At 34.8% G+C, this 24,508-nt stretch overlaps 1 protein-coding gene across 4 annotated transcripts; it reads right to left on the bottom strand.

The window, feature by feature from the left end:
- Positions 1-306: 306 nt before the first annotated feature.
- LOC100370052 (zinc finger MYND domain-containing protein 11-like) lies at positions 307-24,495 on the bottom strand. Of its 4 annotated transcripts, none has more exons than XM_006814365.3 (13): positions 24,386-24,495; positions 13,829-14,034; positions 11,386-11,679; positions 10,731-10,886; positions 9,753-9,836; positions 9,153-9,389; positions 8,393-8,473; positions 6,252-6,370; positions 5,152-5,440; positions 4,357-4,443; positions 3,702-3,911; positions 3,182-3,367; positions 307-1,428 (listed from the first exon to the last, which is right to left on the bottom strand). In XM_006814365.3, exons 1-13 carry the CDS (start codon positions 24,429-24,431, stop codon positions 1,306-1,308), a joined length of 2,118 nt encoding a protein of 705 aa, XP_006814428.2. In that variant the 5' UTR covers positions 24,432-24,495; the 3' UTR covers positions 307-1,305. The 4 variants fall into 4 exon arrangements, with proteins under 4 accessions (XP_006814428.2, XP_085357180.1, XP_006814429.2 ...); XM_085501054.1 differs by having other exon boundaries at positions 9,738-9,836; XM_006814366.3 differs by lacking the exon at positions 13,829-14,034 and having other exon boundaries at positions 24,386-24,477.
- Positions 24,496-24,508: the final 13 nt, after the last annotated feature.

A 24,508-nucleotide genomic window follows, 5' to 3' on the forward strand; every position in this document is an offset into this window, starting at 1 on the left:
CTCCCAGCGACAAAACCATTGCCAAGGATTTAAAAAAACAAACAAATTTGTCTGTTACAAAATAAAGGTAATTTGTCCATGATTTTTTTTTTAAAACTAATTTCATAGAAACGATGGTTTTACAGTAATTTTCCGTTACGGAATGCTAACTTTTTGGTTATGGCTGTGTTGCACTTTTTTTAAAATGTATAAAAGATGTCAAAACCTCAGCAAAATAAATATTCGATACTGCCAATGAAAGAATGTTTCAACACCTGTCTCAACTGCCCGAGTACAAGGCACTTTGTTTTAAATCACAGTCAGGAATCATTGGCAGTAAAACATGAAACGTATTTTTATTTAATTCAAAGGATGTAAAACACAAGACACCATGCACCTCTATAATAAAAACAACATCATTTATCCAGCACTTCCAAGATTACACATTACAACTCTTAATATTGGTTTTCCAGTTGTATTGATTTCTCTTGCATTGCCTGTACAATGTAAATGTTAAATGTACAGTCTAAAAACAAAAATGTTCTTGAAAGAGGTTATCAATAGTCACATGATTTAGATACAACAATTCCTGTCTCAACTGCCCATACTTAGATTCAAAGATACATGTATTACCAGGCAAACCATGAAAGAAAATTGTATTTAATATAGCAAATGTTACTATCTTGCATGCACCATGTGTCAAGAGACTAGTCTACCGAATATGGAAGTATTTGGTTACAAATATATCCAAACAGAAACGAGATATGATGTACATTCTAAAAAAATGCTATAAAATTGCAAAAAAATCAGGTAAACCTGTGTTCTATTGTCTCTATATAATTTAAATATAAATAAATAACAAAAAATATGATGTTTGTATCCACAGCCAACTGCAGAAAACAACACAAACAAGAATCACGGCCGGACAAACAAGAATAATAGCCGAACAAAGCTTGTCTTTTCTTATATTATCTGGAGTAATAACATTTTAATTATAGAGCAAAACGTAGAGAAAGACAGATTTTAAAAACAAATAAAATATGAAAAAGAAAACAATCTATGCAAAATTATCTTTACAACCTTATTCAGCATGGTCCCAGAAGGGGTCAAAGTTCGAAGGGCACTTGAATACCTCTTCAATCAACACTCAAATACATCATACAGGATACCCTCTATTTTTAAAACATCAGAAGCTTATTTCTACATATTAAAAACAGACATATTAAACAATGAAATAAATAATGACAGCAATGTTGCCTCAAGGCAAATCTGCCCTTTGAGCTTTGACCTCCAATTTTAATATGTGATGTCACTTCCTTTTTGAGTTCATCTCTTTCGTCGACATAATTTCTTGTGTTCCTTGTGCCAATGTACTTGTTGACAGTTTATACTGCAATATGAAGTATTCCAACAGCAGTGGTACATAGCTTCCTCTTCACAATTGATACACTATTAAATAAAAAGAAAAAAGGTGGAATGCGCATATATATTAAAGCGGTGACAATATATTCTGTCAAAATCCGATGCAAATTAACTGTTTCAGTATTAGTCAACAATACTGACATTTTTGGGGCTCACTGTCATAAGCATAAAATGCCATTTGAGTCACTGTTCCCACATGTTTTCATTTGTGTAGTTGTTCACATATTTCTCAAGTAGTCTGCAAGCGATACACAAGAAAAACAACGAAATCCAAGCATTGCCAAGATGAAATTCAAATCTATAGCAAAAACATTTTCATTTACCATATTTCAAACAAATGTATTTAGTCAGCAAACAGCTAATGAGTTTTAAGAAAGACCAAACGGTTTGTTTTCATGGACAGTGAATTGTTTCTAGTTGCCTTACCTAATAGCTGTGTGTGTCAAATTACTTGTGGTCGTACATGTAGACAGTAAATTCAAATTCACTACGTTCAATTACCCACCATAGACTCCGGTCAGTCAAAATGACTATTTTGAACTGTAGGCATTAATCAGCGATTCTGCCGGTGACGGAGAGATAGAATCTAGGTCAGGGGAAGCCCCATGACCTCAAGATTCTTTTACCCCTTACGTAACGGGTCAGGCCTTGTTTGCTGACCCAGCCCGTACGACTGCAGGGGCCCCTGCGCATAGGCGATAAGTCAGTCTCGGCATTCTTGCGGGCAGATTGTCTGTACCACTAGCACTCCCTGGAAGCTCCCAGGTTTTCGCTTCTTTCGACCTACGCCCTCATGCGAACTGTTTCGGTCCTACTTCAAGCTTATCACCCACGAATTCGGCTTGGGTCTAGCTTTCTCGGGCGCACCGAACCCTGTCACCACAGCAGCATTGGCTTCTTGCTTCGGGGACAGCACAGGCAAGGTAAGACACCACCCTTCTTGGGTCTTAACTTAGGTTTTTGAGTTTGTTTTCATCCCGGACGGGGAAAAGACTTTCATCATTCCTTTTTTTTCTGTTTGCTCGGAAAAACCCGCCACCTATCGGTGTCTGACTCTGCCTACAGTTCAAAATAGTCATTTTGACTGACCGGAGTCTATGGTGGGTAATTGAACGTAGTGAATTTAGGCGAGGGTTCTTCAAACCCGCCTATTCACATAGTTCATACCCACCATAGACTCCGGGTCCCCCCCAACCTCCCCACTCTTTCCGTCGCGTTGGTCTAAGTCCTCGAGGCGGAGAGAAAGGAACCAGAGTGATGGACGGCTGCCTATGGCGTTGCCATGTGGCCTCGGTCACGTGGGTTCGTGACGTAAGGGGTAAAAGAATCTTGAGGTCATGGGGCTTCCCCTGACCTAGATTCTATCTCTCAGTCACCGGCAGAATCGCTGATTAATGCCTACAGTTCAAAATAGTCATTTTGACTGACCGGAGTCTATGGTGGGTATGAACTATGTGAATAGGCGGGTTCGAAGAACCCTCGCCTAAGTCACTAACATTGCAACATACTGTAAAAAGGTTAATTATTCACTGGGTTTTAATTTTGCTTATTTCGCTGACTGGAAAATGTACTAAATTAAAAATTGAGCATAAAACATGTTATCTAAATGATAAAACCATGAATTTAAAACCCACTGAATATGCCTGAAATGCTAAATTAGTGAAATTTAAACCCAATGAAAATTAGTAATTTTGCAGTAATATGATGACCAACATGACAAGCAAATGGTACACATAAAGATGTTCAGATGACTGCAGTTAGTTGCACATATCTGACGTACCCACTGTTTTTTCTTGGTCTGAGATATTTCTTCTTTATATTTGGCTTCTAATCTGCTGGTTTCCTCATCATTTTCTTCCTTGCATTTCTCTTTGATCTGTTTCTTTGCTCTTTCAATCTCAAGCATCATGTTTTCCTTGACCTTTGACACAGTATGTTGTTTGTCGGCTTCCATTTCCTCCCTCAACTGTATGAAAAATAATGATAAACTGATGAATCTTGGGGATGACCAAATAAGTTATTATTGCGAGAGTTTTTTTTATGCTTTCCAAAAAAATAATTTTCAGTATACAGTATTCAACCCTTAGAAGTTAAAAATTGTATGCATAATTTTTTTCCTATATTGTCAAGACCTGCACAGCGTATGAGAAATAATGTTCATTTGACCAAAAATTATAGAAAAATATATACTAGTATAGCATGTTTAATATGTGGGACTAAAATTGTTGTCATAATCATATAATCTGAAAGGGTATATTGTGTGCCACTAAAAAAACATAGTACAACAGTGTATGTTATACCTTATCAAGGGCAAACTTTACAGTCTCTTTCTGTTCTTTCTCATGATCTTCTTCAAGACGCGTTTTGAAATCAGCAAATATGGTGCTATATTTCTCATGGCAGTCACACTTTGCAGGGCTTGATGCATTGGATGTATTGGAATCTTCAGTAGAAGGGGTGTTGTTGGCTGTGTTGCTGTTGGAATGGCTACTAGTTCTTGTATTCTTCCGCTGCAGACATAATAATGTTAGTGTTTTAAACAAATTACAAGTGTGAACAGTTGAAATCAATGCTTTGAACATCAACTGTGTTATATCAGTGGTTTACTGATGTGAGAATATAAATTGCTAATATACACCATTTCTTGTTCTAGTAAACATTCAGAGCAGTTTAAATAGAAGAGAAAGCTAGATTACACTTAGTAATAAACAACATTGTCACAGTAGTATTTAGTAGCTTGTAATTGCACCAATCAGCAAGCCTGCCTCCCTTCCATCACAGAAAACCAACCAATCTACTTATAGAACACATACACAGGCTGACTGACCATTTGATTTATTGACATTTAAATATGTATAACCAAAACATAGGCTCCTTAACTTTCTGAATTATTGAATTTCAAAATAAAATCCCAGAAAATAACAAACAAAGGAGACATTACAACTTTAAACCTACCCTTTTTGTTGGTGGCTGACTTTCGTTACTTGCTGGAGAACAGTGATGGGAATCCTGACTTGATGTCACATGATGCTGATCAGAGGCCTACAATAACCACAACAACATATAACAGAGATATAACAAGCAGTGTTCTCCCAGGGATATAGACAGTGTGACTGTTCCAGCACTGTGCTTTGTTTTATTGCCAGACTAATCTGACACGTCACAGTCATTCTCCTGGTTGCGAGAGTGATTTATTTTAGTTCATTATGTGCATGTGGTGTTTCAATTAATCATTACCATATTGAAACTAAAACTCATTTGTTATGAAAGTGCATGTAGATGAATAAAAAAAATGCACTTTTAATATGGCAAATATTGTACTTTTCTTGAAGCGAGTTTTAGTCACTGTCATTTCTTTTTCTTTTTCACTTACAGTATTCTGCAGACTAAGAATGCCCAGTGCAAAAGTTCGCCCATGGAAGATGTTTAAGCACATGGGTGATATTTTTTGTGCCACAAAAACAAATAAATAGCAGAAAAAAAATACTTTTGTTCCTTTTTGAACACATCAAATATATATTTGTTCTTAATTGATTCAAGTCCATGAATTAATAGTCTTTACAATACCAAGTACAGATTGAACTGTATAAGAAAATTAATCTGCCGTGGTGTGGATGTGAAAACAGTTGATTGTAAAAAACAATCTTGATAAAAAAAATGGACATCACTATGGATTCTCAGATAATAAAATTAACTTCCCAATAATCCAAATATCAACACACATCTGACTTTAGAACAATTTAAACTTACAGATACTTGTATTGGGTCTACATTTGAACTTGACACTGCATCGTCTTGAGCTGTGCATGCGTTGGATGTCTCTTTCTTCTTCCTTTTGCGGGTCTTGTGAGTTTTATGTACTTTTCCAGTCTTCTGAATCTTCTCCGATTTGTCGGTTTTCTTCTTCTGTGTACTCTGAAAGTATTCTTGGTGTTTCCGCAGTTCCCTGCATGCATTGTGCCAGCCGGGAGTGGCTTTAATTCTCAATGACTTTATGTTTGTGTTGATGTCTTTGATAAAAGTTTGTGATATCCATGCTCTAAAAAAAAAAATATAGGATTTGATGATAACTAACTCATTTCTTGTTACGGTATGTCTTGTCTATGTCAGATAAAGTTATGACAGTCCCTGTGAATTGAGTCAGCCATTTTCAATTAGACCTAGAAACCAGTGCATGTCATGTATGATTTAAAAGTATGTATAAAGTTTGAATGTGATTGGATTTTGTCAGATATAGCTCCAAAACAAGATTCATGAAAAAAAAAAAAAAAAGGCCATCAGACGGCCACTCAGAATCTGATCTGAAAAAATGTGCATCAAGATTCCATTATGTTCATTGAATGTACTAAGTGTAAACAAACTCTGTCCATGCACAACTGAGATCAGATTGTGGAATAACAAAACTAAAATGCTGCCGATAAGCACATTGAATCAAATCGCAAAACAGCAGCAGTTAAGCCCTACATGTGTCAAAATACAGTTTGAATTTCAGTGTTTTGGTGTATTTTGGAATTAGTCAGTCAATTAGTACTGGCTCATTTCCCACACTGCCCAAGTGGTAGTACGAAAACCATGTATTATGTAACCTATCATATATACATATACATGTATAAATACGTTTGTCTGATATTGAGAATTATTTTATTGAATGTTTAACACAATTCTGAAAAACAAGAATTATTATATATATAATATATATAAACTGCAATTTGGATGACAGGAAAGTTATAAAAAAGGAAAGTACTATACTATAAAAAGAGTTACGGAATAACAGCAGTCCATAATTTTTGTGAGAAACAGTGAGAGCGAAATCAAGAGTATTTAGCAGCTTTTAATATTCAATGACATACCTTTGATGAAGACCACCAAAGAACCTGACATCGACCTGGTCTTTGTCTCGCTGTATCACTTTAGCTGGCCAGTATCCAAAACCTTTCATCTGAGCCCATACTAACTCGTGAGCAGGATTCTGAAACAAATGTGACCTTACTGTTATTCCAAGAATGTCATTTTAAAACAGAACGCATAACAACTTCATTCAAGACTTTGGTACAAGTGTGTGCAAAAGCAGTGGCCTATTTATATGCAAATGTTCACATCATTCTGTATGCCACAGAGTTAGCTACGAAGGAAACAAATTCTGGATCTGTTTCAAAATAAAAATAATACAATATAGACATACATGTAGGGTGTAATCATAGGTATTTTAACATCAATTTGTTGCTCAATTTCTGAAGATAGCAAACACAGATTAAGCTTTAGCAAAGGCATATCACTTTGGTTTTGACATTGAGATATTCACAAAAATAAAATGACCACCAGTCGGCCATTTTGAGTTCAATCTGACATTCAAGGTGTGATCCAAGTTTGAACTAAATCCATTCATGCATAACTGAGATCCAAATCTGAATTGCAGAAATGCTTGATTCTGATAAATAACAACCACAATTTGGACATCTTTAATCAGATAACCAAATGAACAAAAAAATACACATGTGTAATATTATGTATGACACACATTTAAAGTTTGAACATTATTGGCCAGGGCATGTTGGAGATATAGCCCTGGAATAACATTCATTAAAACAAGATGGCTGTCAGTCAGTCAATTTGAATCTGATATGAAAAACAAAACAAGCAGCCTCTCGGCTGAGATAGCTCCGCTGTTAGCAATGCACATATCAATTAAAGAACAGAAGATATCATTTGAAAATGAACAATATGCATAGTATCAATGCAATGGGACTTGCCGTTTTCAACAAGAATTCAAAAATATCATTTTTGACCATAAATGATTGTGGTTTTTAACAAGAAGAAAATATCACTTTTTACCAAAAATGACAAAAATATTCATCAAAATGAGAGAATTGAAGATATCATCATGAAATGAACAAATTTGAGAATGGTCCATATGTAGTATCTATATATGTAATATCAAAGCAATTGAACTTGTGGGTTTTAACAAGAAGTTGAAAATATCACTTTTTACCAAAAATGACAAAAATATTCACCAAAATTAGAAAATTAAAGATATCATCATGAAATGAACAAATTTGAGAGTGGTCCACATGTAGTACCTATATATGTAATATCAAAGCAATTGGACTTGTGGTTTTTAACAAGAAGTCGAAAATATCACTTTTTACCAAAAATGACAAAAATATGCACCAAAATTAGAGAATTGAAGCTATCATTACAAAATGAACAAATCTGAGAGAGATCCACATGTAGTACCTATATATGTAATATCAAAGCAATTGGACTTGCGTTTTTTAACAAGAAGTCGAAAATATCACTTTTTACCAAAAATGACAAAAATATTCACCAAAATTAGAGAATTGAAGATATGATCATGAAATGAACAAATCTGAGAGAGGTCTACCCAAGGTACATATACACCAAGTATCAAAGCATTCAGGCTTGTAGTTTTCAAGAAGAAGTCGAAAAAGTAAAACATTAACACGGACGACGACGGACAATCACTGATATGATAAGCTCCGCTCGACAAAGGTGTCCAATGATTGTACTAAGTTTGAATGAAATCCGTCTGTACAAAACCAAGATCTAGTTCTAGATGGTTTGATTTTTAACATTAAAATGACCACCATTCGGGCAACTTGAATTAAATTGTCAAATATGTGTAACATGACCAATGATGTTTAAACATCATTGGTCAGGAAATGTCTGAGATATAGCTCATGAACCAACTTTGTTAAAACAAAATGGCCGCCAGGTAGCAATTTTAAATCTGATCTGAGAAACAAAATGATTTGCATCAAGGTCTCATAACACCTAATGTATGTAACCGAGTTTGAATAAAACTTGTTCATACTCAATCAAGAAATGGTTGCAGAATGGCAAAAATGATTGATTTTGATGAATTTTAGCCCTGAAGAGATAGATATCAGTGACACTTGAACATTTTATTACAAAAATAAAATTCAGCAAGAAGACAGACAATGACATTTGATTGAATACCAAATTTACTTACACATGGCCGACAAAACCAGTCTTTGGATGATCTACAATTTGACATTTTGTAGCAATCTTTGCAGAGACGAATCTCATTTAACTGAAAGATTAAAAAGAAAAAAATCTCAAACAATGTCAGTTGCATGTTGTAAAATGAAAGAATAATCCAATCTCCACATAGATATTGCATGCAAAGCTGAGTCTTAGAATGAATTCAGGAATATTCAGTGTTGTATTTATAAAATGGGTCATGACAGAAGATTGAATCACTTTTTATGTTGTATTTAAAAAAATGAATCTAAATATCATACAAATTTACAAAAATAGCATAAAACTTACGCTTTGAACATCATCATTCTTGAAGGCCAAATTTTGTACCTTTTTAAAAAATTTTTTTGGTTTAAATAAACATTGGCTACATTTCTTGAACAAAATTTTTTTTTTAAATATTTAAGATATAATTCATGAAAATATATTTAATTCCTTAAATCTGATGAATTGACATTCTGAAAACCATTAATAAAAACAAAATGTTTCTACATTTACACAAAAGTGATAGCATTAAACAATAAATTCTCTTGAAGTGCCAATGACCTCCAAGGCTATATTTGAGTGATGACTCAATATTTATCTCTTCACTATTAATGTTGTGAATATTCCTTTTTAATTGTTAGGTCTAGAGTAAATTAATCAGCAAAAACGAGACCTGAATCAGTGACCCCATTACTATATTGATGGTTATTTGCATCAATGCTTTGTCGAGTCATGTGAAAACTTACATCGTGTTTACAGTCTTCCACCACCATATCACACAGCTCAACTCTTTCACTTTCAGGACCAAAATATACTTTATTATTGTGCAACATGAGATCAGCATCGCCTTCAAATTCATCCAAGCAGCGATATTTGTTGTCATCAATTTTTTGCTGTATGGTACCCAAGTCAACATGTGTTCGGATAATAGAATGATAATTGGGCGTATCTCCTAGGTTGATCTTCTTGTACAGCTCTCGTGCCTAGCAGATTAAAGTACATGTGTATATGTGATTAGCAACAGTTGTTTCATTATGCGTTCACTCTGTTGTGATCCGATACACATGGTGTGAATGAATTAAGTAAAGTATTCTTAGTAATTCAAAACAACAATTTTATATTTTGGTGTGTACAAAATTTGTATACCAGTGAGGAATCACTCGACTGACGGATATGCGTAGAAATATAATCTTTTTGCAACACTTGAACAAATTCTCATAACAAACAGACGCTTTTATATTGAGAGGTGATGCAATTAATTATGCCGATAAATGTTAATTAATTTTGTCAGATGATGGTAACAACACACTGTATATAATTGAATCACAAACATTTAGTATTTGAACCTTTTCCTTCATGCGGGCAAGAGTGAAACCCAACAGCTTACTCAACTCAGAGCGGCTAATGGTGTGATTCTTTTTTCGACAGACCTGTAGAGAACAGAAATAACCAACGAATGAAATCATCCACATTTATATGTAGCTATACAATGATAGAAAAGCTTGACTTCGATGAATTTTTTAAGATCTTAATGTATATTTAAAATTTGATTATAATCATTTCAGGCATGACAGATATGGAAATGCATTAGTCTTCCACAGTTAAAATTAGAAATAAATCCTCCCCATCGTGACACAGGTAATGTGTCAAATATAATTTTTCAATCAGATTCATACACAAAAAATTATTCAATAATCATTATGATCAAATATGAAAATTCCATGCTAGCTCAATTTGAGAGTGAGTATTATTTCGGCTGAAAAATAGCTACATGCATTGGAACCAACATGGATGGTGACATCTGTGTTAAAGCAGGAGTTGTGGCTTTCAGATAAATTATTGTGAATGCGTGCGGTTGATCATGTGAAACATAAGAATTAAAGGATTTACCAGAATAGAATTTCCTTGAAATCATGTAGTTGTTTTTTTTATTGACACATTGTACATTTAGATTGTTTTTTTTGTTTTTTAAATATTGTTTTCCATCGCCAGCTTGTGCTGGATTGAATTTAAAATGTATACAATACTGAGCATCTATAATAAACTAATTTCAGAAAGATGCATTTAAATCAAAAGATAAAATAAATTATGTATTGACAATTTAGAAAGTTTACATACTAAACCTAAAAAGATTATAGGAAATTGCACATGAAATGGGAGTGTACAAATGTTGTAATTAAATAATACATGAAATAAGATGTAAACAATATCATATATACACAATTTAAACCATTTTTCTTTGAGGGGAAATATAGAAAAACATCATGACCAGAACAATGCACAAACAATGATAACAGTACTGGCAGGTTAAAAGTTAATCTCACCTCACAGACATAACAGTACCAGTGACCATGCTCTGGAGCCGGCTTATTGGTTTTCTCAAGACATCTAGAATGCGCTACACGAAAGCAACCATGACAACGGATGATCTCACCAGGCTTGTGACAAATAAAACAGTACCAGTCGTGTTCATCAGGGGACTAGAATAAATGGTTAGAATCACTGTCAGAATCAATCTCAAATGATTTCTACAAACGTATGTTGTCTGAGCACCATATTTTTTCCTGTCAAATTTGATTATGTATTTTTTGTTAATTTTGGAATCAATGGACGTAATATTCCATAGTCTTTAACAAAATTTTGGAATAAAAATTGAAATAATTCTGCAGGTATATTTTATGAAAGGTGAATGGCTACTGCCAGTTTTTCTATGTATTGTACTGATTCTATCAGAAACAAATGCCGTAAAGAAAGCATCATCACAAATCACAGAAACAATCAAAGCAAAACAAACTCATATAATAGATTTAATTAAATTAAATGAATGAATGAATGAATGAATGAATGAATGAATGAATGAATGAAGTAAATAAATCTGAGCTATACACATGTACATATTTGTGAGTTTCTGAAGGTATATGAATACATTTCAATATTTTGAATTTTGGCAATAATTGTTGTGAGTAAAACAGTATGTACCGGAGTTTCTTGTTCCTCGATACACCAGAATCCCTCCTGTTCAATACCAACTTTGGATCCTTTACATCCCCGCGATATCTCTTTAATTATCAAACCATCCTTCACCGCATGATTTAACTGTTTCAATACCTCCTTAGGAGACACTGTGTACTCTCTGGTCATAAATTTGGTGATTCTTTCTGAGTTAGCAATCTGTTTCTGGTCCCTGATTACTCTGATACCTTCCCAGAGTTGTTGTAAGATGACAGGGTCACACTGGCGTCGTTTTACTACTCGTGGCATGGTGACAGATACCTGCAAATGAAATGCAGAGAATGTTTTAATTTTGACAAAAGAAATATCTAATATGCAAATTTTTACTTTTAACAATAAATATGCTGGTATTCATGACTATTTATTTTCCTGTGGTAGAGTGAGTGCACCAATATATTAAATAGAACATTGCAATCCATAGGGCAGGGTCATTGATTTGGCCAGAGCACTTGCTTTATGATATCTTTATTTGCTCTATAAGATACAGAATTGTTCCTGTGCTTGGTAGAAACACTTGCTAGGTTTTCATGATAGCATACTATCAGAGCTGAAATTAACAGGAGATTATCTCTTGTGCATTTAGGCTATTGTGCTCGAATGTACCATGTGTTGAATGCAATGCAATAACTCACTGATCATACAATAAATGTTATAAAGACATGACAATACATGAAACAGGTATAAAACAATTATTACACGAAAGTCGGGTAATACAGGCATGTTTATACAAAATTTATAAACTCAAGTGTTTTTTTTTTTTAAATCAGTCGCATTCAAATGCTGGGATAGGCTACACGGGTGCCTCTCTTTATTCCTTTTAACTGCCATTTGAGTTTTAAAATATTACATTGTATGAGGTTGTTGTGAATATACCCCAAAGTACACACAGACAGTACGGTGATCGTATTGGTCAACACACAGTTGACAGTTGAGGTCTACACTATCGATACTGCCAGAGTACATACCGGTATTTTGCAGTGTTCTTGTAATAATCCTATCATTATACACCTTTTTCCTGTATATACAGGTAATTGATAATTTACTAAGATATTAACGTTAGAAATGAAAAACAATGTACGGAAGTTTGTTATCAGTGACAAGAAGTCAAAAATTTTACTTTTTATCAAAGATGACAAAAATATTCATCAAAATTAGAAAATTGAAGATATCATGATGAAATGAACAAACCTAAGAGAGGTCCACCCACGATACATTAATGTATACACCAAGTATCAAAGCAATTAGGCTTGTACATGTACCGGTAGTTTTCAGAAATCGAAAAAAAATATAAAGTTGACATGGATGACAGACTACAACGATCAATCACTCGTGCATGTACAAATGATGAGCACCGTTCAACAAAGTTAACAGCAGAGCTAATAAAATTTATAACGTACAAAATGTACTGTCATCATTGTAAATCATTACAGATTTATCATTTTTCAAATTATAACAAGATTGAGCTTTATTACTTTTATCTGTCAAATAATTCCAGGGTACCGTAATACGCTGTAAGTGACCGACAACCGACACCAATAATGAGATTATTTAGTAAGTAATAGCACAATGTATCATTTGTTGATGTCTATGTTACTCGTTGTTATCATGTCATTGAGCAGCAACTCACAGGAACCTATAGTTCATAAGTTGATGTTGAATACTTCAATGTCATCAGAGGGGTACATAATATGTATAATACAATGTGTAATATGTACAATTGCCGGTAATATACATGTATCATTAAATGAATGGTAAACATGAAGTATATGGAGAGAATTTGCCAACAACCTCACATATTCAGGTTTGGGGCCTTGTTTCAAAGAAATGACATATAAATATATTGGGCCAGCGTGCATAAATTAAAACTTAGTCAAGTAAACTAATCACTGGCATAATATACAAATTAGAAGAACAATTGTATGACCTAATATAGAAACAAATAAAACAAATTCAAAAGACATACTGACATAGATTCTAAATAATCAGACAGTGAGCACTCAGAGTCCTTGTATGCAGCAGATCAAAACTGCCCAATTACAGACAAAGATGATTGAACAATGCAAGATGCTCATTTAAATACAAATTAGTCAATAGAAAATGTTATACATTAAATGTATACTACATGTGTTTGTTCAATTTATTGATAATTTACCAACTTTTATTTTGGGTTACTAGTAAATACACTAAAATAAAATTTAGTAAATATTCATTTATGTTAAAACGTTTCCACCACACAGTTAACGTCAAACGGCTAAAATAAACCCAGAGAATATACATTATATCTCTTCCTAAAGTATACGTTAAGAGTTGGCACCTCATTTGTATGTACCGGTAATACTGAAACATGCAGTCTATCTACTTTTGGATCTTTCTAAGTCACTCCAAGAAATCTGAAACCCTTCATCCTCACCTCCTCTTCATTGTTATCTCTGTCTATCTCTCCTTCTCCATCAATACTTAGCTCATCATCAGCACCATGATAACCATCATGCCACGATGCTTCCTCCATAACTACCTCTACATCACCATCATCGCAATCCTTATAATCTGCGACACTGATCTGAATTACGCCATTTTGTTTTACCTCATCCTCCTCTTCCTCAATCTCGGCATTCACTGAAACAAGCGTGTTGATAATTTTGCAGACTCTCCTGTCTTGTAAGATTTTTGGTGAGACAATGACGATTTTCATTGTCTCAAGATAAAACTAGCGGTCGAGGTAACTAGCAGGAATACACATGGATTTAAAATACATGCATGTACACACAGCAAAGGCCTGCAGCAAATGGAGCATGTTCCCCCACTATTATCACATGACGATTTAAGTAATTAGCATATGTATGTGTACCAAATGTATGAATTAACCAAAAAAGATACAGTGTGGAATATTACACAGCAGCAGTAACAACGTGCTACATGTACCGCAAGGTATTACTGGTTCTGTACTAAGCGGCTTTGGTAAAACCTGCAATAGTTGACGTGTACATTATATGTGTACATGTGGTTGCCATAACAACTAGTGAAGCCTGATGATACATGTACAATAACAATTTCAAAGAAAAAAGAAAAAGATACCTCCTACATTGTGTATATTAATATTACATAGAAACATGTCACAGCTGAGTAGGTATTTAGTGTATAATCTCATTAGCTCACAAAAACATTGTTAATGAGGTCACATGAATATCACTGTGTAGTAATTTGTTTTATCTAAGAATCAGGTCTAATAGATGCACATTTGAGTCAAAAAAATAATACTTTGCAGAGATTTTAAATACACCATGCTTACATTTATTATGTGTTAGAAACAGAAAAAATAAAATAGATCCTATTAAAAAATTAGCATAATATTTGCATACTGATGAACATATGTAATATTAATTTACATAGAGTGCTTATAATGTAAAAGACAATGGACTTCAAACATCAGTCAAATTTCTGATAGTCATCTGCAATTTATTTCATATTATTACAGTAGAACTTTTTTTTTTCAAATTAACAGTACAGTACTCAATTACTCATCAGATATGTCAATGATATAGAATTATTGAGAACTCAGGTAAAATGTTGCTAATGTGCCTCTGTAACTATAAATATATTGACAGTTCATGGAACAGTGTTCCTCAAAAAATCTGATTTGGGGATGGTTCCATCTGTGTAGTGAGCCCTCTAACAATATAATAATCAACATGTGTACATGTACGTGACCTTCATTCATGAAATCTGATTTGGGGATGGTTCCATCAGTGTAGTGAGCCTCATAACAATATAATAATCAACATGTATACGTGACCTTCACTCATGAAATCTGATTTGGGGATGATTCCATCAGTGTAGTGAGCCTTCTAACAATATAATAATCAACATGTATACGTGACCTTTACTCAGAAATTCTGATTTTGGATGGTTCCATTAGTGTAGTGAGCCCTCTAACAATATAATAATCAACATGTATACGTGACCTTCACTCATGAAATCTGATTTGGGGATGGTTCCATCAGTGTAGTGAGCCCTCTAACAATATAATAATCAACACGTGACCTTTACTCAGAAATTCTGATTCCGGGATGGTTCTATTCAGATATTTATTGAACCACAGTTGCAAGTAGAATGTTTCAGAAGCTGTATCACATTTGAACATGGTGTTTGGCGTTATTTTTATGTTTCAGAATTACATTTAAAATTACACTGGGATAATACAAATGTTGCAACAAGTCACATCATGACATGATAGACAGATAGAGTTCCTGTTGACCACTGAAATGAGTTGACCATTTTGGATCAAAATTTGAAACAAATGTATGTTAGTTAAGTGTAACACTGTGTACAATGTAGCAGTAAAGGTTGATTGCAGAGACGCGGCAGAGACATGGCTGAGACATGGCTGGGACATGGCAGAGACATGGCAGAGACATATAAAATATTTAGCCATGTTGGATCTGATCTGAAAAACATTAGAATGGTTTTATTATGTTCACTGTAGGCACCAAAAGCACCAACAGCTGTTTATGTATGACCATGGAACTAAAAAAAAACAGAAAGAACAACGTCCATTCACCTTCTGATTCCATCTGTGTAGCTGCTATTTGCTCTGTACTCGAAAACGATCGGCTTTTTATACTTGTACACAGACACTTGACACCTTCCAAACGCCTTCACCTAACTGCGGACCCTTTCGGACAGGTCATGTGACCAATCCAGTTATTTTCAAAATTGCATCTGCAAGATCAGTGTCTGGTGAATTTGTTCCTGATTTGAATGACCATTTGTTAATTTTGTTAATAACAAATTAAACAGGATATACTATTCATGTATTTTTCGTATTCAAACTGAATTTCCTTTGTCCGGGTTCATGTATAGAGATATAGTGGTATGGTCAATAAGCAAGACTGCAGGCAGTCAACCATCTTTGACCTGATTGTGAAACTAATTGTCATGGACATGCATCCTAACATGTATAATTTGAAGAGAAAAATACATTTTGAAAAAACAAGTTGGCTGCTAGTTAGTTATTTTGGATTTGAACACAAAACAAATCATCATGGACATACATCTTAAAATATATAATGTATGTATCAAATTTGAACAAAAAAACGACAAAACCTGTCCAAGAAATCACATTTTCCAAAAAAACAAGATGGATGCCAGTCGGCCATCTTTGATCTGATTATAGAACAAACTGACTTAAACATGTATTCCTATATTTACAATGTAAAAAAATTCAGGGTTTGCACTAATGTCTTGGCAAAACGAGTCCCACTTACAAATTTTTAAGAAATTGAAATTTGACCTTTGATAACTTTATTAGAGATTGGACCCCAGCTTGCCTGAAAAGCTGGGTCCCTCTTCAATAATTGGAGTCCGGGATGGGATTAACGCAATCCCTGAATTGTATGATGTATGTGCCAAATATGAATGAAAATGTTCCAAAAGCCTTAGAGATATACAAAGTAGTATTATGGTCAAAAAGCAAGATGATCTGATTGTAAAATAATGTACCGGTATGTACAAAAAATAAAATGGCTGCTAGTTGGCCATCTTTGATGCGATCCCGAAAGGAATCGTCATAGACATGTATCCTGAAATAGACGGACAGAGACCAAATTATAAGTCCCTGTTTTGAACGTCATAACGGGGACTAATAATAGCCCCGGAAGAAAGAGTTTTGGAAGTAGAAAAATATACTAAAATCTAGTAACTGTAGTTTTCAAAAAGATAATGTGTTGCAATTTATTCACAGATTTTTGAAAAGGTATGAAAAAACAGATTGAATGGTCAAAACATGTGAAAAACATGTCCGTCACAGAACAGGATTTGTTGATGTTTACCAAGATCTAATATTTGTGAAAAGATGCTATGCGGCATTCATAAAATGAATAAAATCAAGAGAGATCGTAAGCACTCGCCCTGTTCAACACAGTCATCAAGTCAGTGCAGTGTTATGTTTCTGATCACATGATAGGATAAGCTAACAGACTGAATGACCGCACATGTCTGATGACACGTCTAAATTATAAGAAGCTCCTCTGATTTTATGCATCTGTGAATGCAAAGAGGAACACCATTATTCAGTAAACTACACAGACATCCATTAATAATCAAAACAAAAAAAATAAGCCTATTAACTAAGCTGAAATGAAGAGTAGTTTAATCTTTCTAATTACGTTGTTCTTCATTTCCAGGTCCAGATAGCAGAAATGCTTGATTTTTAACGTTTACTACGTTCATGTTACAGGATCTCGGCACGTGCTGAGATCTCTAACGTGAACGCCACTATTATCGAAGAAAGCTTAGACAGAACCCCAGTGTGCTGAGGGTATTGGAGGCATGAAGTACACATGGGAAAAATTCTGCTTACAACTGAATTTTAATTCAAGTCGTAAAAACATGTCATCTCAAATGCTAAATTATTAAGATAAACAGCCAATGTCAATAGAGTAGCCAAATTCTGCATACAGTTGCTATGTTCACACGGCAGCATTCTATCGGAGCCGAACTACTGTTCCTCCCATGGATTAACAGAAGATTATTTCCAATGCGTTCACACGGTGGAGGGTCGAACGAGAGCCGAGATCTGCCAGAGTTTGATTCAGTTCAATCAGAGCCAAACGATAATTATTCAACTGTTGTGATATCTAAACTAATAGGAAGAAACACGTCACCATACCGTGATCGCTTCTGCGATTTTTATCTTTGGTGTCTGGTGTTTGTTTTGTGCTATCAGTATGGTACAGTATGTCTCTAACGCATGCTATTTGGTTCATTCTTTTTTGACTCAGCAGCCCTCAAAGCATAATATTACATGTATGAAAGTAAAAAAGGGTTGGCTGTTCCTTCTCTAGACTCCCTCCCCGCATGTACTACCAACTCTTTCTACCATATTCTTACTTGACAATGCTTGTCAGACTATGAATGGGCTACAGTACTCATTGCGGCCAGTCTCCCGTTTTTATCATTTTTTAATCAACGCTTATCGCCTAATTTTCGTCCGGAAAGCGACCACATTTCTATCGCTTTCTTTTCTCACTCGCTTATTGAATACACAGATGCCTCACCCAAACACTGGCACATGACTGGTCGAAAATTTGAGAATATGACACTTCACACCGTTCATGGACTCAAGTTGAACTGTGACTTCTTGTTACGTGAAAGAACCGAGTTCCACAACATGTTTCAACAATGATTATCGAAACAGTTGCGTTAAAAACGCTATGTTAATGCAATGTTAACTGCTTTGGGCAGAGAGCAAAGAAACAAGGAAAGTTTTGATGTGTTTTTCCAAAAAATAACGATGCCAAAGCCACATATTTAAAATGTGTGTGAGCAGGCAGGCATTATTTTCAGTTTTGTGTGGCCAAAAATAAAGTGGAAATTGTCTGGTCAAAAAGCAAGGGAAAAAAATGATCGAAAAGCAGAAGCGAGCAGGTGGATTGCATCTTTGCCAGCCAAGGACCATTTATTTGGCCGAAGCCACAACATTAACCCTAGGCAGATTTCACTATGATTTACTGTATGTTGCACGCCCTCAAGCGATTATAAGATTTACTTGGGCTCATTTGCATTACCCAATCAGAACTCACAATGGAAACGACACATACATGTACTACCGGATTCGGTTGATACCACGCCCATACGAAACCCCGCCCATGGGCGATGTTTCAAATAGTGGGCGATGTTTTGGTCCACACATTGCCTGACTGAACCAACAAACATTTTTACAGACCACAATTTTCCCGTCCGACATCTTGTATCAGCGCGCTATTTCAAATATGACGCTAAAATAATTCACTGTAAAGTCGAAAAGCATTAAAACTAAATGCTGTATACGAATTGTTGTTGCGTATTATGACTCGTTAAAATACATTTCACTTACGTTTATTACACACAAATAAAGTCTACGCTTGAACAGAATGTTATTTACGAAGTTTAAAATATCCAAGCTTTCCTGATTCGAGCCTCTTGGTTGTTAATATCAGCAATGTTTAATCTTTGTCTGTATCGCATTCCAGACAAAAAGTCGGTAAACAAGAAATTGGGCGAACTAAAATGTCTCCTGCGTTTCACATGCGACATGATTATTAAAACACTGAGTTAAGCGGTCATGTACTGACGTGTTTTTTGTCCAAAAAAGATGTTTCCTTTCAGTTAACCCCCAGTTAACTCTTCGCGTCATGGTATTTGTGAGAGTTGAAAGAATTTTTGAACACATGACAAGTAAATATATTGATTTGCGTCAAGCTGGATGGCCCGAATTTAAATATCAGCGCGTGAACTCTTGAGGTCATTGCCCAATACTGCACATAATTCAAACGCGTGGTTATTAGAGTTCAGTCGAAATGTACGTAAATATTGCAATCGAAGTGCGCTGTCCAGAGTTTATTATATTATAGTAAAATTTAACTTGACATATGGTATGGTTTATATTACATGTTCACTTTATTTCAAATAAAAAAAATCACCATTGGAACATCGATGAATCACAAGTATTTAAAATATTTTTTCGACTTTCCGTAGATACCCGACTACTATCATTTTTAATGATTTAAATGCGCCCATGTTTATGTTTGCGTAATTATTACGAATGCAACGCATTATCAAGTCATTAATATTGAAATATTCACAGACCCAATACCCCGGGTCAGCATCCTAACAATAGTAAAAATTAACTTGAGTTTGCGTAATTATCGTGAAAGCAATACATTACAAAGTTGAAATATTCAGAGCTGGTACAATATTGTAAACAAATTTGCGTAATTAGAAAAGCAGTGCACTAAGTAAACGATGTTGATATATTCAAAGCCAGTACAGAGTTGCATACAAGTTGCGTAATTACAGTACCGTCGGATATAATAACAATTTTACTAGATCGACGCGCGGACCACAAAGGAAAAAGGTTGCTACGGTAACGCGCCAGTTCAGTGCGTGACTTGGGGTCAAACTTCGGTCAACACACACTTGATGCCAGCATCGCCGCGCAGCAAGTTTCGCAAAGAAGTACTTGAAGTTCAATTGCGTCCCAAAATGATGTCGCTGATCACCCAGTTGTCGCAGCGTGTGTTGTGTCATGTCCATGATGCACCCCGTTTCGACTTTGACTTGCTTTTTCTTCTTAGTGCATGTTCTTGTTCACGTAAAATGCAACCTCCCACCAATGTATTAAAATACTTTGAATTTATACTTTGCATGATTATATTTGGTCAATGCGAAATATTATTTTTTCTATACCATTTTTATCAACGCAGGGTTATTTTTCCAGACAAGATGGGCCTCGTAATATCTGCCAAAAGACCGCCCGGGCGATCTTTTGTTCCACATTTTTCTAAAAAAAAAACGAATCCTCCATAAGATCGCCCAGGGCGGGGTATCAGCCGAATCCGGTAGTACCGGTACATGTACTTGGTAAAATTAAAATGGTGGGATATAGAAATCAACGCGTTGCTAGTTTTTTGTTCTGTGAATGAGCTAACTAACCATCAAAAAAAGCGCTTAGTGCTGTATCTGAAGGAAATGATGTGTTTGTTGCAACGAAGACTGGATCGGGCAAGTCGATATGTTATCAGTTTTGACTGTTTCGTCAGTTAACTGAAACAATATTTTCACAAATATTTAGACATTCCATCGTCTTCATTCACTTGCTCACGAGCAATTTTCAACCTTAAAATAACATTTTTTGGAAATGTGTCAACGAATATAGACATTCTGTTCTGGTCTACACACGGCCATTATTTTAATCTGTGATGACCACAGGCATGTACATGCTTTAGTGAAACCATGCGATTTGATCGATGGGAGGATTGGTGAAATTGCTAAATCTGATGGTCATACAAATAGAAGTGCATGTGTACGACAAGTCGTACAATATATACAAGGTTTGGACATGATCAGTCAAGGCATGTTAGAAATACAGTTTTGGATCCACATTCATTAAAACAAAATGGCCACCATTCAGCCATTTTAAATACAATCTGTAAAACAAAATGATGTTCATCAAGATCCTATAATGTAATGTATTTTAGATTTGGTTCTGGAATGGCAGAAATGATAGATTTTGATGAATTTTGAAGCATAATAGTGGTCCCCATCCAGCAATGTATGATGTATGTGATCAGCAAAGGAAAGTTCATGATAGAAGTAGGCATGCACTCACACATGGACGGACAGATGTCAATCCAGAAGTTGAAGCAATGTTTCCAAACGACATTTAATTAATTTTTTAATTAAATTCATAAATATTAATTACGATATCGACAAAAGTCTGGCTGCGTAGAACCCTGTACTCCTTAGATGGTAGTAATAGTGTTTGTTTCAAATTATGTTATTTAAGCGTAATGTAACGTCATGTGACTAATTAGAGTAAAATATTCTGAAATGGCTATCGGTACATGCCATTTTAGCAAATTTAGCACAATGCACAAATTAGCTTAAGTGCCAGGAATCTTATTGTGGAAAAATACTCTTTCAAATTAGCTACATCTTGAATTAGCAAAATTTAAGATCAGCTGTACATGCATTTATTACATAAATAAGAATAAAAAAAGAAATGTTTTACAGTATTCCTAAAGATCTTGGACAAACAATTGACTAAGCGAAAACATATAGTAACAGACATATTTAAAACAAGAGCTTTGTTCTGAGGATTCACTTGGGGGTTGAAAATATCATTTGATATCTTTCCTGCACAGTACCTTGTTTTATGACAACGTCAGTTTTTTTAGTAATAAGAATGTGTAATCAGAACAAATACTATTAGATAATGAGACAATGCATTATTAGTTTTTAATTATTCTTAATATCAATTACAAATCACAATGACATAAAACATTCTTTAAACATTTAGTCACAGGAAATGAAGAATAAAAAAAATCACCTATGAACGAACATGTACAGACTACCGTATCTAATAAAAAAAAATGAAAATTTGGAATTGTGATTTAGAATCAGAAAACCATATGGAAACTGATGGTGTATAAATAAATAGAAAATTTTTATTTTATCAAAAGCTAGGAATTATTCCATCTATATTTAAATCTCAGTGCTTTGTGATTGTGATTAGCTTTGGTGGGCGTGAGGGGCAATACATATATCCAAACTTGTCATCTCTCTCCGTCTCTCTCCTCACTCATCAAATTGGTTTGATAGATTTTATCAGGTCAGGCCATACGATAGGAAATATGCAAAACACTGTGGTGTCAGCCACCAATTGGAATTGTCATGTGACATCCATGAATACTTGTAATACGACTTACCTTTATTTTCATTAAAGAAGAAATATACTCAATGTCACTTAAATATTTTAGTTGTATAGCTTATACTGCTGGATTAATTTGAAATGATACATGTACATCATTCTCAATCACACTGACGTAATGTACTGTAGCTGAAACCCTGAAATATGCAGATAACCTACATGAACTCAGTGTAGTACGCCTGATAATATATCCATATCACAGTGTGTATTGGTAATAAATTATCTGAAGCAATTACACTTTCTTTTATAAATTGTAATTATGATGTAGCAATCTTTTGTGGCAGAAAATGCTCACACTAAAATGTTGAATTCGCTGACAATTATTATATTAAATTAAATTAAATTGCATATTTTATACGATGATGAGAAGCTTCTGTTAAGTATATTTTACAAGATGATTTGATAAGATTTTATGATTAGATAGTACAAGCCATTTTCAAAACAGCTAATTAGCTGTTACCGTAGTGATAGGATGAAGTATACCCACACTGGTTCCCTACCCTTATTTAGGTACAAAAAATAAATATTTATAGCTACGGTAAATACAAATTGATTGATGTTTCGCAACAGTGTAGTTTAAAAAGAAAGTGTTTTTTGTTGTCATGTAGCAACACAATATGACAGGATATAACATGACACAGAACAGTTATCTAGTCTTGTATGCCTTAAGAGTAGTATTAGTAATGAGTGTAATTAATGCTGTAATTAATTTTGTTGTATGTTTACGCAATGTGCTGTAACCATCAGGCGTAACCAAAACAAAGCATCTGTGTTTGACCTAGAGTTCAGGCACTCAGGGTCAATGTATCAATAAACTGTGTTTTCTACAATCCATGAATAAAGGTCAATCAATATACTGAATAATACAGGAACAGGTACTGAGGTAGAGCTACTTATACCAAAAGGAAGGAAAAGGCCGTTCTTTGTCCTTATAATAAAAAGTAATACACTATTACAGACTGGGGAAAAGAGGAAGTGAGTAACCACCATTTTCAGTTGAGTAAATTTACATTGTAGACAACCAGAGTAAAGTCAAATATGCCAAAAAATCATGGCAATCTCGGAATTGTGATTAAAATCAACCGCCATTGAAATATGCGTTGTTAATACCGCTACACATAGTACATAGGTATACTGATTAAATATATCTTGTTTATAAAATTATGCAAATGAGTAAAAATGTCGGCAGCGTTAACGGTGTTAGTAAACAGAGGGAGACGTTACACGTAACGTTCTATATATAATCGGGGCTGTTGATCACTATGCGGTATATTTTTCATGATCAGAGCTACTCGTGTAACCAGGTCGGTGTACAGACAGTACGTTGCCAGATAAATAGAGAAGGCATTCGTGATTTAACGCCTCACACGATGTACGTGCTCCGCTACGAGTTAATCGAGGCGAATTAAAGTGGTATTTACACGGCATCGCTTGAACGATATTTTTGCGCGCCGTGACAGCGTCGCTAACGGTCTCGATAATCTGTATTTTGGTAGATTGTGGTCTGAATTAAATTCTTGAGACACGGGTCACGGGCCCAGCGGAGAACAAAGCGCCGAGACAATGCGCAAAACGATAGACGCAAGCAATCAATGGCGACCTTGATACACACGTACACTCACACAAATCGGGAAAGCTAGTCATTTTGTCCCCATCGTAAATGCAAAAACTGTTTGATAAGATCATATTGGACTAAACTAAAGACTGTTTTCTACTCACCAGTTGTCGATAAGAGCGTCCTTAAATCCCACGATCGGTTGAACATACGGGGAAATGCTAGTAAATGAACGCCGCACAGGAAAGAATCATCTTATGACAGACGGCGGATGTGGACTACGTCAT

The sequence above is a fragment of the Saccoglossus kowalevskii genome, chromosome 7 (genome assembly GCF_978046115.1).
Source record: "Saccoglossus kowalevskii chromosome 7, keSacKowa6.1, whole genome shotgun sequence".
NCBI classification, from domain to species: domain Eukaryota; kingdom Metazoa; phylum Hemichordata; class Enteropneusta; family Harrimaniidae; genus Saccoglossus; species Saccoglossus kowalevskii.